General features: G+C 34.6%; 1 protein-coding gene across 1 annotated transcript; it reads left to right on the top strand.

Moving 5' to 3' along the window:
• The first annotated feature begins 2,657 nt into the window (after positions 1-2,657).
• Nct (Nicastrin) lies at positions 2,658-15,478 on the top strand. Its single transcript, XM_089714652.1, has 15 exons — positions 2,658-2,877; positions 3,043-3,144; positions 3,600-3,795; positions 4,264-4,467; positions 4,556-4,657; positions 4,821-4,911; positions 5,022-5,091; positions 5,241-5,345; positions 6,250-6,491; positions 6,983-7,250; positions 7,348-7,502; positions 7,849-8,079; positions 8,518-8,620; positions 8,982-9,207; positions 15,066-15,478. The coding sequence occupies exons 1-15, from the start codon at positions 2,832-2,834 to the stop codon at positions 15,088-15,090; spliced, it is 2,166 nt and encodes a 721-aa protein (XP_089570778.1). The 5' UTR covers positions 2,658-2,831; the 3' UTR covers positions 15,091-15,478.
• The last annotated feature ends 1,560 nt before the right edge of the window (positions 15,479-17,038 follow it).

Below are 17,038 nucleotides of genomic sequence, written 5' to 3'. Positions count from 1 at the left end.
AATTTCCTGTGCTTATTGTTCAGCTGTGATTTATGTGAAATAATGTTTAATGTTTATGTTATTTTTACAGTGGGAAATCAAATTCCAATTACGAGCATCAATTATTCCTCCTTGCAAAAAAAAGCAGGGAGGAATTAATGAAGCAACAACAAGAGTTGCATCTATTAAGAATAGAGCAAGAGAGGGAGCTTCACCTATTAAGAATAGAACAAGAGAGGGAGCTTCACGAGAAGAAGCTCCAAATACTTGCATTAGAGGAGGAATATTTAAAAAAAAAAAAATTTTGAAAAATAATAAAATATGGTTTTTATTGATTAAAATAAGTTTCAATATAAATGGCCCTGTTTATATTTTCGTCTTCATCTTCTATATTATCAGGGATAGTTGGATCGATTAATAATTGATTTTCAAGGCCTGAAGGATCTAGAAAAATACAAAATAAAGAATTAAAATATGCTTATTTTTTATGTATTGGCATTATTAAATATACTTTGTTTACATATTAGTTTGCACAAATACCTTGATTTAAAATAGACTCATTAAAGAGTATTGCTAAATTGTGCAAAACTGCACAAGCAACAATAGTGGTCTTGATCACTTGCAGAGACCCTCGCATTGTTTCGTTGAGTATGCGGAATCTTTGCTTCCACACCCCAAAGCAACGCTCTACAGTATTCCTCGTTCGTATGTGACTCAGGTTGTACCTTTCTTCTGCCTGTGTCCTTGGTCTTAATATTGGTGTTAGAAGATGCGAAGTACAAGGATACCCGCTATCTCCAATCAGCTTCCCATGAAATTCATTCTCCTCAAACCTCCGCTTTATTGAGCTTTCTCTATATATGCGGGAATCATGTGTACTTCCTCTCCAGTGACACACAATATCGCAGATTTTAAGGTCAGAGTCACATACTACCTGTAATTATTGTCATCAATATTATTATAAATTAGAAACACATAATAGCACACATAACAATGAAAATTTATTACTTTAAATACACTATGATCAAACTAAAATGTTATTGTACAATGTTCATACTTGAGTGTTAATGGAGTAATGTCCCTTCCTATTAACATAGTACTGTCCAGCCTCTCCACTCACTTTGCGTATCTTAATATGAGTGCAATCTATTGCACCAATGATACGCTTCATCCCGCATATTATGGCCTCAAATTTCCTAATTGCTTTGGCTTCCTCGGTTGAGTTCGACGGCATATTAATATAACGCGAACTTTTAGAAGCTAACGCAATAGCAACATTTCGGGACAAACGGGAAAGTGTCTGTTGACTCATTCTGTGAATGTCAGCACAATCTTCTTGGATCTGTAATGTAATAGATCGTTATACAGGCTTTTCTATTGTATATATCCAAAACTAGAGCACAAGTCACATCTACCTCATGCCGGCCCCAATATCGAATAACTGCCATCACTTGCAGTTCCACTGGAATACCGCCCCCTCGAGTGTCCACGCGAAGGTCATCCCGAATCAAATTAATGATTTGTTGCATGTTATTCTTTCCGAATCTATACCTCGACCGTAGTGTGGCCCTGTGGCCGCTACAAAAAATATATTGACACCATAGATTGACACTAATACCAGGTTATTTTAATTCTAGGTTGAAAAGTAGCACAGAGCAAGTGGAAAAGTAGGTTTTTAATAAATAAGCACTCTCAGAACAATAGATTTATTTAATAAATGAAACGATACCATTTTAAATTTCGCGCTGTTTATGTATGATGTGCGCATGCCTTAATGCTCTAAGGCGCATGCGCAGGTTTTTATTATTTTATAATTTTAATAAAATAAATAATTCAACAATTTCAATGATGAGCCCATACGGACCTAACGGTAAAGAATACGATTTTGATAAAATTTGCCAATTTTGCTATGGATGGGGTGCTAAAGTGTAACTTTTTTATACCTAAAATTAAAAAAAAAATATTTAAAAAAAAACTAAAGGGGACCTAACGAAAAAATTGTGGGACCTTATAGGACCTAACGGAGACCTATCGATTGAGGTCATTTTTGACCCAAAATTCTATGGATGGGGTGCTAAAGTGCATTTTTTTTTATACCTAAAATTTAAAAAATTATTTAAAAAAAAACTAAAGGGGACCTAACGAAAAAATTGTGGGACCTTAAAGGACCTAACGGGGACCTAACGATCAAGGTCATTTTCGACCCAAAATTCCATTGATGGGGTGCTAAGTTTGCACTGGTCCCTTCCTTTTAATTTTCAAGGATATATTTTTGTGATTATTTAAATAATATGATTTAATTTGGAATTTATAGCAGAATAGGAGTAGGTATACCTACTCGGCAGCCGACCGTCACGCGACATGCGCTACACAAAGCAGTGTTCGGAACCGTTCGAACAGTTTCACTTTTACCGTGGTTTCATAAAACCACACAACATTTTTTTTTATGAGAACATTTTTAGATTTGATACGCCCATGGAGCTTCCCACAATACTATAGAAATAAAAAGATTATATAAAAATTGAAATATTTCAGGAATTTATATTATATTAATAACGGCATCACTTTTTTTTATTGGTGACCACAGGTTATAATGACTCATAACATACTTTATATTCTGTGACGCATACTGAAAAATGAAAACTTCAAGGTGACTGGTGAGTAATGACATTTGAGTTTTGACATTGCGATTTGCGATCGACATAAAATACGGCTGATAGTGTTTATTTATATTTTTAACTTTAGCGTAATTTCTTAAATAATAATGAATTTAATTATATAAGTTCCTATTAAAAAGCTCCAAACAAAAGAACAATTAAAAGATATAATTCAATAGATTATAATTCAAGACAATGAATTTAAACATAATTATTCTGTGTGTCGTGGTTCTCGTCACAGGTATTTTTTTATTTTATTACTTTCTATTTTCTAATGTAATTCCAAAATATCATAACATAGATTTTCAAGTTTTCAATGCTGTTTGCGATCACATTAATTTCATTAGTTCTCATTATTTTGATATGTATTGCATATTAATTTTAACCGTACCTACATTTGATTTAGATATAAATGGTGAACGACTACATGGTCAAATTTATTCGTCGATTGAAGGAAGTGCAGCTTGTTTCAGAAGACTCAATGGCACACATCAAATGGGATGTTCATGTAAGTAACTTTCTCAGTAGGTTATACATCTATACTAATATTATAAAGCTGAAGAGTTTGTTTGTTTGTTTGTTTGAACGCGCTAATCTCGGAAACTACTGGTCCGATTCGAAAAATTCTTTCGGTGTTAGTTAGCCCATTTATCGAGGTAGGTTATAGGCTATATATCATCACGCTATGACCAACAGGGGTGGAGCCACAGGGGTGAAACCGCGCGGAGCTGCTAGCTGATTATAAGTATCTATTCCAGTTTACTCTTTCTCTTCATTACGACGTCAAGTTGAGAGGTGTCAATTTTGTAATGGTTAGCTATTGTTCAGTGGAATTAAAATCTAAAATTTCAGTTGACAGTAACTTTTAGTTTTTGAGTTATGAGTTTTTGAAAAGCAGAAGGTTACTGCATTTTGTTTTTAAATGCATATTTATTGCAAATATAGAAATTCCTTTTATTTCAGCAACGGATAATGGTGCGGTTGGTGTAGTACACATGATATTTGATGTAGCTGATGCCGAGTGGATAGTTCATAATTCAACTGCGGGACCCTATGTCGGAGTTGTCAGTACATCACTGTTTCACAGTGTAATAGATCTTTTGATTAGTGAGCCCAGTAATGTAGCTGGAATTCTGCTTTACGATAATGCAACTATGAGGTAATTTTGTTTATCAGGCTTTAATTATAGTCATAGATTAGAGAGTGGTACTTAACTGTTATGAAATACTTCTTGAGATTCTATAAAAATGAATTGCATTTCTTGTGACTATAAAATCTCATTTATACACAACACTATTCTCTTCTTTTTTACTGTATACACAAATTAATTATCCATTAATCAAAATTATACCTATAAGCACTAATTATATTGTTATAAAATACTAGCTTTCCACCCGCGGCTTCGCCCGCGCAGTCAAAGCCTATCCTAATGAAACCTATCCTATGTCCCGGGGAAGAAGTAGCCTATGTCCTTTCTCGGGTATCAAAATATCTCTATACCAAATTTCATGCAAATTGGTTCAGTAGTTAAGGCGTGATTGAGTAACAGACAGACAGACAGAGTTACTTTCGCATTTATAATATTATAGTACGGATATGGATATCATTAACATTATATGAGTTTCAGACCTAGCTCATTCAGTCAAGAGTCGAGATGTCCAAATGAATACTCCGCAGGCCCTGGTAGTACCTGCTCATCCTCACAAGCAGGTGGTATTGTGTGGAATGACCATGGCACAGGACTGCTCCGAAGGGATGTACCATTCCCTATATTCTTCCTGCCAGAATCGAAAGCCGATGAAATGGTCAAGATTGTCAAATGTTACAACAAGTAATTAGTTATTTTACTAGTTTATATTTTGTATGCACAAACAATAGCTTGTAAATATAAAAATTGTGTTGTGTTTCTCATTTCACAGATACAATATTGATAAAACGGAACAGAAAGGACAACCTCTCTGCTCACTTCAACTCAGTTCATTCATGTATGCTGCAGTGAACAGTGCAGTATGTTTACGAAGGTATGTCATTTAATATAAACAATTTATGATTTTAAAATGTTCTTCCCATATTCATAGTTTGTCTTCTGAATGTATAGATATGTATATGTGAGGAAGTATATTGATAAATTTGGTATATTTTATAAGAAATTTTTTTTTTACTTTTACTTTATTTATTTATTAGATCTGCATCATCGGCTTTTCTGACTCCAACCAAAGTTTGCGACCCACTCGGCGACTATAATGTTTACTACTCACTGTTTCCTCGAGTACAAGTATGTATCTTTTTACAGCTAAAAATTTCCCGGTAATAAATATTTCAGAGTTATTCATTATTTCATAAATTCGTTGTCGTTCTATGAACTTATTAATTGTTTAATTTTAGGAAACAGGAGTGGAAAGCAAACCAGTGACTTTAGTAACAGCAAGAATTGACTCGGCTTCAATGTTTGATGGTTTGTTTCTAATTGTTGCTTTTTGTATAATAGAGCTACTTAAAAAAAATCGCTAACTTATGCTCATTTATAAAAAAACAAAGTTGACGCGGAATTGAATTGTATTTTTATGCAATGAGAGCAAAATAATATAATTATTATTATTTTAGGTATTGCGCCAGGAGCGGCCAGTTCAGCGGTCGGTATGACAACGCTCATTGTGGCAGCAGCTACTCTATCGCAAATGATACCCGTTAATGATTCTAAATTGTACGGTAAGTTAAATATAATTTCAATATATACTACCTTTATAAAACGAATAGTTTAAAGTTTACGTAGGAATTTATCAAGTAGCACTTGTAAATAAAAAAAAAAATTGAAATCTAAGTTCTAACTTTACTAATTTTTGGCAGTCATTAATCCTCCTTTGTTACATAATTGGAAGAGAAAAACCATAGAAATCTAAATAACAAGACACTAGAAGTCGTAAGCGTGCGTGACCTTGTCGCCACTCAGGTGATTTGCACAACACCAGTGCATTCGTCACTGTTCAGTTGCTCTGGAGACGTATGAGTGTATACATGGTGTGTTTCAGCAATTCCCATTGCGGAAATTCTTCCACAAGTTGTAATTATACTTATAAAGGAATAATATTTCATCGGAAAATATTTTTTTTTAGAAATAATGCCGTTTTTCCTTAAAATTATAGAATATTTACAAGTATTACGAGCGTCACCATAGTAATCGAAATAACAATGAATGACACAGTCGACCATTCTTATTATCACGTTTGTTCGTATTGGAGCAAAAAGTCTCATATACTTAGGGATGTTATTCTAAAATAAACCGTAAATTCGTGCGTTAGGATACATATTCAAAAGCTTAATTTAATAGATAAGTTAGTTTTCACTAAAATCAAGCTGTCCAATAAAAGGCATAGTTTACTTGTGTGTATTGTTTAGCTTTCGGTTTGAATGTGTTGATTTTGGCGACAGCGGTTTTCATACGAATTATGACATTTTAGCACTTCTATGTGTCTTGTTATTTAGATTTCTATGAGAAAAACTCTAGTATGTCTAAAATAATATAATACCTACATATACCAAATATTTTAAATATTATTTTTGTAAAAATTTTCTGTGTCCATGTTTATGATATACCTTTACTTTCCACATTCAGCTCGCAACGTCCTATGGACGCTATTCAACGGCGAATCATTCGACTACATAGGTTCCCAACGCGTGGCCTTCGACCTCAGTAGAGAGATGTGGCCCGCAGTGAGCCCACTGTCTCCCAGTGATATCAAACTGCACATAGAGATCGGTCAGTTGGGCGGGGCTTTGGATGCGTTCAAAGATAACGCATCGTGGCCTATGTATGCGTTCGCGCCGTATGCTGATGGAGATGCTATTCCGCCAGAGGTTCGTATGTTAATTATAAAAGTAATTAATATTATGACTGAATTATAAAAACCGTGTTTAAATTTGTTGTTGTTTTCAAATGATCACACACATTGTAAATGAAATAAAATCTTTTTTCTCTCTAATTATGCTATTTCCATTATAAATAGCAGTCAAATAAACTACTAAACAAGTTAATTTTGTAAACCCCATTGGTTTTAGAAATGTCTAATAAAAAAGAGCGTGTGCGCCGAGCACACGTGTCAAAAGTGAAACTTCTTTGGCAAGATTCAAAGATACCAAAATCGTTGCCCTATCATTACGTATTACATGTATTGCCATGACGCGACCTTGAAACATTACTCCCAACGCGCCTGAAGAAATTTCACTTCAAAACTTTTTATTTCAAAATACTTTGATAATCAGAATTTTTGTTATTTACTGAACATTTTGACATTCTTTTTCATGATTCAACGTTATTGATATAATTATTACTTAACACTTTTTTCCAGATAACAGAATTCTTAGCTGAAATGTCTCAATCTGTCACCAAACACAACTTCACAATAGAGCCAGCGTTTACCAAGAATTTGCCGCCATCTTCCCTGCACTCATTCAGAAAGATACTTCAGAACGAAACACTTAGTGGGAAATTACCTGAAGTTCTTTTGGTGGATCATATGGACACTTTTACGAATATGTACTATGAGTCCGCGTTGGATGTGTATGATAAGATTGACTACTTATACCACAATTTAAGTATTAGTACTGATGGAAAATGTTAGTATGGTTTTAAATTTTTCGATGTTTTACTTTTTATAGCCTATTTTTATGAAACGGCCTATTCAATTTGTGACACTACATTATTTACTTTTAGTTATACCAACAGAAGAATTGTTAGCAAATGGAACAATGACACAGAATGAAGCACAAGTAAAGATAGCTCGGATTGCAACTGCTTTGGCACAAACTTTGTATCAGCAAGTGGCTGGTAAACCGTACGTCGGTTCTGTTGAAGCTTCGGCTCATTTGGTATGTCGATTGTTATATTATATACTTATTATACTACTAGATTTCCGCCCGCCGCGTTTTCAAAGGAAAACCCGCACAGTTCCCGTTCCCGTGGGATTTCCGGGATAAAACCTATCCTGTGTTAATCCAAGTTACCCTCTATATGTGTGCTAAATTTCATTGTAATCGGTCCAGTAGAATTTGCATGAAAGAGTAAAAGAGTATTGTTACTCTTTCATGCAAATTCTACTACTACACACACACACATCCTCACAAACTTTCGCATTTATAATATTAGTCGGATTTGGTGTTGACTTCTACTGCTTTCATGCCTAATTTGTTCTGAAATATTCTAATATAATTCCAGGTGGACGAAATTCTATACTGCCTGTTACAAAGCCAAGCGTGCCGGCTGATATCCGCCGCGGACTACGCGAGCAACACAGAGGAAGTGACCACAGAGAAAGCGGCGTCTCTGTACGTGGGCGTGGCCGCGTGGGCCAACACGCCGGCTGTGTATGCGGGACACGTGTTAGCGCTGCTGACCGGGGAGCGGGTGAACACTAACCGGACGGCGTGCGATGCGCTCGATACGCCTGTGAGTGCTTGGGGATGAGTGGAAATTGTATTTGGTTGGGTTATACGCCCCGTCCGTGAACGTAGGTCACGTGATCGTACTGCTCGCAGGTGCAGGGTAACCGGACGGAGTGCAATGCGCTCGATACGCCTGTAAGTAATACGGCGATATGGGGTGTTTATGTTTAGTAGGTTTATAGTATAGTCGATTGTGTATGCGGGCCACGTATTACCGTTGCTGACGGGAGACGATTAGTGTTTACCCACTAATCGAACGGCGTGCGATGCGCTTGATACGCCTGTAATTATTGCTGGGGAGGATGATGCTAGTTTTTATTTTATTATTGTATATATAGTAGCCGTTTACGCTGGTTATGTGCTCGCGCTACTAAGTGGCGAGCGGGTGCATGCTAATAGTTCTGATAAGTTATCCATTAACGAACGCATTTTTATTTTCAAGGGATACTCATATTACTTTTTGAGAGGATGGAACCACACTGGCGTGTGTATTCAGACTACAATGAACTTCAGCCAAGCTGTCAGCCCAGCGTTTATTAAAACTGGTATAGCATTTTAAATTATCTTTTTTTTATAATGTAAACATTTTTTCCACAGTAATTGATTTTGGCAATTCATTGTTAGTAATTATAATTTTATTTTTGTATCAACATGTGAATGTTGTTTAAGATAACTTTTAATGATTACATGCAATTTTTTTTTATATGAAAAAATGAAGAAAAAACAATTTAACTCACATTCAAATAAAATGTCTAAGAGCTTAGATTGTTGTGTGGTTAAAGATTTGATGTCGTGTTTTCCATTTTAGGTTTTATAACTATATCCATGAAATATCCATGAATTTATTAACATAACTGCATTATATAGACTATATTTGAGTACACATATGGCTATTAAACATTTTAGACTACGACTTTTCATCGGGCGAATACTCCACATGGACGGAATCTGTGTGGCAAACGATGTGGGTGCGCGTGTTCGTAACAGCGGGGGGCGGGGGTGCTCGCCTCGCAGCGATCACCGGCGTGTTTGCTACGCTCGTAGCAGCGGTCACTACGTACTGGCTACAGACGTACTCGCACGTGATATTCCCAGCGTTATCGGCTACGCTGGTCGCTGATACGGCACCTGGGTGAGTTTGATATAGTACTGATTTAATACTGATCCGCTACGCTCCACAGTATTTTTTTGACCCTTCTTTTGCGACAGCCTAATTTTATTGAATGAACGTATGGATATATACATGACAAACGCAAGAGTAAAACTCCCATGAAGCTCACTATCATACTTTTCGAAAAAATGCAATCTGAATGAAAAGTACCGGTATTTTATATAATTCAATTTTTATTTTTTATTAATTTTTCTACCATTATAACACATTTTTTTGCTTTGCGAGCGTCAAGGCTAGCCATAGGGCCAATTTTTGATCCATTCGGGGAAGAGCTGTGACTTCGCAATTTCGAGATAATCGCATAAATAACAAAATTTCATTTCTTTTTTTGTGACTGAACTTTTAAGAATTAGCAAATTATTTTTACTTCAAAACATAGTTATATGTATGGACTACTTCCACAAAAAAAAACCAATTGCGAAAAAAGCGGATTTCGCGAGATATTAATTTCTGAAAAAGTACCGGTACTTTGACGATTTTTTGGTATAAAATCCTAAATCACACTTTATCAATATTTTTATTTCATACTTTCATATAAAGGTAAGTAGGTAGTAGGTACCCCAATTACCATTTTTTTTTCTTTATTTATATATACTTATACCACATTATACTATGAAGAGGATCACATAAATTTGTAAGTTTCCTTGTTTGTAAAATTATTAAAATAAACTTGACCTCGGATTTGGCAGGAAAAAATATGTAGCATGGGAGTCTAAGGGAGTGAAATGAAATGTGAAAATGTCTAAACTAAAAATATGTCATTTTCATTTGTTATTGTTGTTTCATTTGTGGCAATTAACTGTGGTCTACCGGTAGACTCAACGAAGTTCGGAATTTTTTGCAGAAATTTAGCCAAAAAATATGTAGCTAATTACAACTGGCACCCCATGACGACGACAATGCACAAAATCCTCATTCACGGCCAAGAAATTATAGAAAACTCGGTACTGCCCGTAGTTGTTTTATCCGAACAAGCTGGAGAGTCCAGAAATAAGTATTGGCGATATGACCGCGAACATCACAGCCGAAAAGACGACAGAAAACACACAATGGAAGACTTATTTCATACGGCATTGGAATCGTCCGATCCAGTTGTATCAAATACACGTTTGAGTATGCGCCAAAACAGCATTAAAAAATTGCCTTTGCCCTCTGCTGTTATCGAAATGTTAAAACCATTTCAATTTAATGAAGAAGAAGATGAACACAACGAAGAAGAAGCAGAATCATGTTGTACTGAAATTGAAGACAGTTCACTCATTCTAACAAATGAAAATGACATATTTTTAGTATAGACATTTTCATATTTCATTTCACTCCCTTAGACTCCCATGCTAAATATTTTTTCCTGCCAAATCCGAGGTCAAGTTTATTTTAATAATTTTACAAACAAGAAAACTTACAAATTTATGTGATCCTCTTCATAGTATAATGTGGTATAAGTATATATAAATAAAAAAAAAAATAGTAATTGGGGTACCTACTACCTACTTACCTTTATATGAAAGTATGAAATAAAAATATTGATAAAGTGTGATTTAGGATTTTATACAAAAAAATCGTCAAAGTACCGGTACTTTTTCAGAAATTAATATCTCGCGAAATCCGCTCTTTTCGCAATTGGTTTTTTTTTTGTGGAAGTAGTCCATACATATAACTATGTTTTGAAGTAAAAATAATTTGCTAATTCTTAAAAGTTCAGTCACAAAAAAAGAAATGAAATTTTGTTATTTATGCGATTATCTCGAAATTGCGAAGTCACAGCTCTTCCCCGAATGGATCGAAAATTGGCCCTATGGCTAGCCTTGACGCTTGCAAAGCAAAAAAATGTGTTATAATGGTAGAAAAATTAATAAAAAATAAAAATTGAATTATATAAAATACCGGTACTTTTCATTCAGATTGCATTTTTTCGAAAAGTATGATAGTGAGCTTCATGGGAGTTTTACTCTTGCGTTTGTCATGTATATATCCATACGTTCATTCAATAAAATTAGGCTGTCGCAAAAGAAGGGTCAAAAAAATACTGTGCGCTCGTAGTTAAATTCGCTACGTGCTGGCTACAGACATACTCGAATGTGATATTCCCAGCGTTATCGGCTACGCTGGTCGCTGATACGGCGCCTGGGTGAGTTTGATATAGTACTGATTTAATACTGATCCGCTACGCTCGTAGTTAAATTCGCTACGTGCTGGCTACAGACGTAAAGCATAATCGTATAGGAGCTACCAACGTTGACAAGAGAGCATTTTAGTATAGTTGGTTCTTTGATATACTGTTCCTCTTGCTATTTCGGTTAGAGTCCGGGCTGTCTGGCTGGTCGCAGTGGTTGCGTTTTTTAGTGCGCATCTCATCTGCACAGGATAATTTCCCTAATTTGAAGTCATTTTTTAACGCGTAATTTTTAATATTTTACCTTAAGATAGATCCATCAGACATAATTTTTTTATTGCAAGACGTTTTTTTCGTTGTTAAATAGGTACCAGACGCAATTTTTTATTTCGTTTTTATAAAAAATTCAAATTATTTTAGAATGTCTGTAAATTTCATATTATGTTCTTCAAACATAATATAATCTAAAATTAATTAGCCAGACGCTAATTCGATTGTTAAGTATTAAATAATGTGTATAAATAAAAAAAAGTAATGAAGCATGCAGCTCATCAGCTAGTGTATTTTAACTATGCGACAGGAAATAATTGCAAGAATACAATATTATTTACACCTGTTCTTATAAATAAAAGCTAAAATGAAAAAAAAAACATAAAAGTGAAAAATAAATTAAAGTTACCATACATTGAAAAGAATGGAATAAAAACTATATCAATGAAGGTTAAGGCTACGCGCAGACATACAGCGTTCTGCGTTCCGCGTTCTGCGTTCTGCGTTCGTCAGTTCTGCGTTCTGCGTTCTAGCGCACACAGGAGCACGTTCAAGATATTTGCGTTCTATTTCGCGACTCTCCGCACGTGAAACATGTCTCTCGAAAGTTCATCTTCCGAAGATGAAGCCTTGCTTTTGTGGAGTCTAGAGGAGTCAAAAAAAAGTAGAAAATGTTGGGTACACCCTATCAACACGAAACGAGATGATATGGGAGAATTTAGTATTCTTATCCCTGAGCTGCTTCAAGATGAAGAGAGATTTTATATTTATTTTCGAATGTCAATAAATAGCTTCAATGAGTTACATGACTATGTAAAATCTGAAATAGAAAAACAAGATACCAATTGGAGAAGACGGACCAGCCATAGCGAGAACGCGAGTTCTTTGTAATTCTGTACAGAGAACGCGAGAACGCAAACGTTCCGAATGACCGCCGCGGTCTAACTGCGTTCTGTGTGCGCCGGCGCTATAGATCCTTCACATTACAAAGAACGCGGAACGCAGAACGCAGAACGCGGAACGCAGAACGCTCTCTGTCTGCGCGTACCCTAAACAATTACATTGTTAAATTTAAAAAACCATCTTCATAATCATCATCATCATCATCTTTCCTCACACTGTCAGAATTATTTATGTTATCGTCTAAGGAATTGTTATTGTTTTCCAATATTCCATCATCTGTAAACAACTAGAAAGTTTGTTTCAATATTATTGATGTACACACGTACACACACACAACACACACACACCACACCACACACGACACACACACGTGAACACACACACACACGCATGTTTAAGTTTGTATTGAATTTAACTAAAGTAGTTAGCATGAATTTATATAGGTAGGTATACTAGCGGTCCGCCCCGGCTTCGCCCGTGGTACCTACATGTATAAACTATCCTATCTCTCAAGTTGAGTCGAACTGCACATGGTGTGCGAATTTTATTATAATCGGTTAAGTGGTTTAGGAGTCCATTGAGGACAAACATTATGACACGAGATTTATGTATATATATTAAGAATTAAGATTAATGAATTAATATTGTTATCATCATCACTACATAGTAGGTATAAAAAAAAGTCGCTTTCTCTGTCCCTATGTCTCTTTAAATCTTTGAAACTACGCAACGGATTTTGATGTGGTTTTTTTAAATAGATAGAGTGATTCAATTGGGAGGTTTATATGTATAATAACATCCATTAAATAGTGGAGAAGTACCTACTGTTATTTTTGAGGTTTCTAATGTGATTACGTAAATAATTACAATTTTTCCACTTACAGTGCAAACGGAGGCACCCTACGAGTTTTATCAAAATAATGTACTAACTACATTGAAAAGGTCTACAGAAAAGTCCGTGATGGTATATGTCTATCTCTTATGGATAACCCACAATAACTTTTTTTATCATTTACTTTTTACGACAAATAATGGCTAATTTTCGAAGCGATTTTAACCAATACAGCATTAATCCTTAACCAATTAAATACCTTGAATACATTGTTCATTTAATATAGATCTATATGGCCTTTTACACATGGATTTAAGTGAATATTTTCGAAGATATTACAGATTTAAAAATTGCGGGACGTAGCGTTTGCGGCGGTACCAGCCGGCCGCCCGGCTATATCTACACTAATATTATAAAGAGGAAAGCTTTGTTTGTTTGTTTGATTGATTGTAATGAATAGGCTCATAAACTACTGGACCGATTTTAAAAATTCATTCACCATTCGAAAGCTACATTATCCACGAGTAACATAGGCTAGGTTTTATCCCGGAAATCCCACGGGAACGGGAACTATGCGGGTTTTTCTTTGAAAACGCGGGCGAAGCCGCAGGCGGAAAGCTAGTATTTTATACCCGTGCGAAGCCGGAGCGGGCCGCTATGTTTTTATATTCAACGTTCACAGTTTTTCTGTAGTGTATTTAGCGATTATTGCACCCGTGCGAAGCCAGGGCCGGGCGGGTCGCTAGTTAATATTAGATATATATTAGAAAATTTAACTTGTATTGGCAACACTGTATTTTGTTTGTGGTTCTTTTTCTTCTTGTACGCGGTGTGTAATGTGTGGTATTAGGCAATGTGCTATTGGAAACAATATACATAAGTTTATGTAATCGCTGTTTTCATTTAAACCCATAACTTAATAGATAAGTAATAAAAAAATTGTTTTGTATAGAAGATTGTTGATGTACCCTAATAGTTTATTTTTTAGCCTAAGGAATAAAATGTACCAATGGAAGGTACTTGTTCCCACAACACAGGGAATCCTAGAGTAGGAACAATTCAATTTCTATGCATCTTAGGTATATTTTCAAAAAAAAGAAGTTATTTTTTATTGTTATTTAATTTTCGCGGCCGACCCTTTCTATCTCTCTTGCACTTTAAACTATCTCTCCATATACACAATCATCAAATTGTTATACTTACCTACTTTCACTACGTTTTTATTTGTACATATTTAATACTTAACAATCGAATTAGCGTCTGGCTAATTAATTTTAGATTATATTATGTTTGAAGAACATAATATGAAATTTACAGACATTCTAAAATAATTTGAATTTTTTATAAAAACGAAATTAAAAATTGCGTCTGGCACCTATTTTACAACGAAAAAAACGTCTTGCAATAAAAAAATTATGATTGATGGATCTATCTAAAGGCAAAAGTTTAAAAATTACGCGTTAAAAAATGACTTTGAATTAAGGATAATTTCCTGTGCAGATAAGATGCGCACTACTGAACGCAACCACTCCGGCCAGCCAGACTGCGCGGACTCTAACCGAAATAGCTAGAGGAACAATATATCAAAAAACCAGCTATACTAAAATGACTTCTTTTTCAACGTTAATAGCTCCCGTACCATAAGGGATTGTACTTCTTGTGTACTTATATGCTTTACTAATTCAAAATTTTTTGTTTCAGGATTTTACGGACTGTAAACTGTTAGAGTAATTAATATTGAATGTAAGTTTTATTTAACTGGATTTAACCCTTCAACATTCCATAGAATAATGTATAACATCACCTATACAAAGTAAAAATGCAAAAATTCTTTAAAAATCATTTAACAAAATTAAGAGTTAATTAATTTGATTTATTTGTTTTGTATAATGCTTTAATGAAATAAATAATATTCTGACCATAATATTTATATGAAATTTGTATAAGGAAAGAGAGTATTAATTGTAGCATTGATCTCCGTAAATTGTACTCAATTATTGAAATACATAATAATATAGTTTAAGTAAAAACACTTAGCAAATTTTCTTGGTTTAATTTTTTATTTAATTTAATGTATAGATTTAATGGCTATTTAATAAATATGTTTTTCTTAATTTTGTTATTTATTCATAGCATTATATAGAAATAGTTGCCCAATTTTTTTCAAAACACGAAATTTGTGCAAACTTTAAGAGCGTATACGCACTATGCGGGTAGCCGCATTGCGGGTAGCCGTCCGGCTGACCGCAAGCACAATTATGTATGTAATATTCATTTCTATGCGCACTGTGCGGTCTGCGGTAGCCGCATCGCAGTGCGCATAGAAATGAATATTACGTACATAATTGTGCTTGTACGCAATGCGGCTACCCGCATAGTGCGTATACGCTCTAAGATACACATAAATTGCATCAAATAGGAAAATAGAAAAGCGTATTTAGAAAGGTCTTTGTTAAATCTCTTAAGAAGATTTTAACAAAAGTCGTCGATTTTAACGGCTCAACCACATTTCTTAGGTATTTTACTGATGGATCTAGGTTCAAAACTTCATCAAAACAGCTGCATTTCAAAATGTACGCTGAAAAATCAACTTTAGTTCTTAAGGAGTCGCCACATAGGTCTGCTATCCAGAGGCTGTTATTAAAGGGGCTTCCACATGACTTTTTATCATCGTCAAATTTCGCATTCCCTCCAACATTAGCAGTATTTGTTGCTCTGTTATTACATTTTTCATGACTTGATTCTTTTTCATAAAGTTCTATTATTGAAGCAGACTCTGGTACTTTGAACTGAACATCAGAGATCATCTCTTTATTTTCCTCAAATGAAATAGTGTTAATTATATATTTTCCTAAATTGCTTTCTTCCAAAACCTTTGCATGCTCTTTGGTCCAATTCAGATTCTGATAGGAAAATATCTTTTCCGTCACTAAATTATTCAGACAATCTGTAGTATATAACTTGAAATGTATTATAATGCGTGTCGTAGTGTTGGACGAATATAATTCGATGAAATCTTTCAAATAATTGACGAGTAACGAGTGTGGGAAATGTAAGTATTTAGATGACACCATCAATGCCCAAGTATCAGGATCCAATACATTTATTTGGTTCTGACTTTTCATATTATCTGCATACATTCGGTATGCCACCAACAAATTTAAAATGATATGAATAGTATATTCTATATTTAGATCTTCATATTGGAGCAAAAGAGCGTTGTAAAGTGACATCATGGCATCTAGGTCTTGAAGACTGCTTTTCGGAAATGTGTCCAGATATATTGAAGCTATTATTTGAAAGTATGCGAACATAATATAGTTAATGTTATTCAGCTGTTCACACATGCTTTTCTCGTATGTATAGCCTATTAAATAATTGCTTAGTGCATCCTTGTCTATTATTTCTAGTAGAAGAAACGAAGTAAATTCATTTGCTATTGTATTTTTCAAGGTAGGTGCAGCAAGTTCTATATTATGTGGATTGTTATCCATTTTATATGCAGATAGTAAGTTTGGTATAACACAATCCAGGTAATACAGGTACTTTGAAATCCTCCTCCTTTTGGTTTTTTCTTTAGAAGTGGTTTTTATTTTCTTTACTGCCGTCATTTTTCGCCACACTTGAGTTTATTAAGTAGGTACTTTGATTCGACAAGAATAATTATAAGTGCT

The sequence above is a fragment of the Colias philodice genome, chromosome 3 (genome assembly GCF_061535455.1).
Source record: "Colias philodice isolate Cphi_HAF_F1 chromosome 3, ilColPhil1 Martin Lab GWU primary, whole genome shotgun sequence".
In the NCBI taxonomy this organism is placed as follows: domain Eukaryota; kingdom Metazoa; phylum Arthropoda; class Insecta; order Lepidoptera; family Pieridae; genus Colias; species Colias philodice.
The sequence above is the reverse complement of the archived record's forward strand: the minus strand, read 5'-3'. Positions and strand labels throughout refer to the sequence as shown.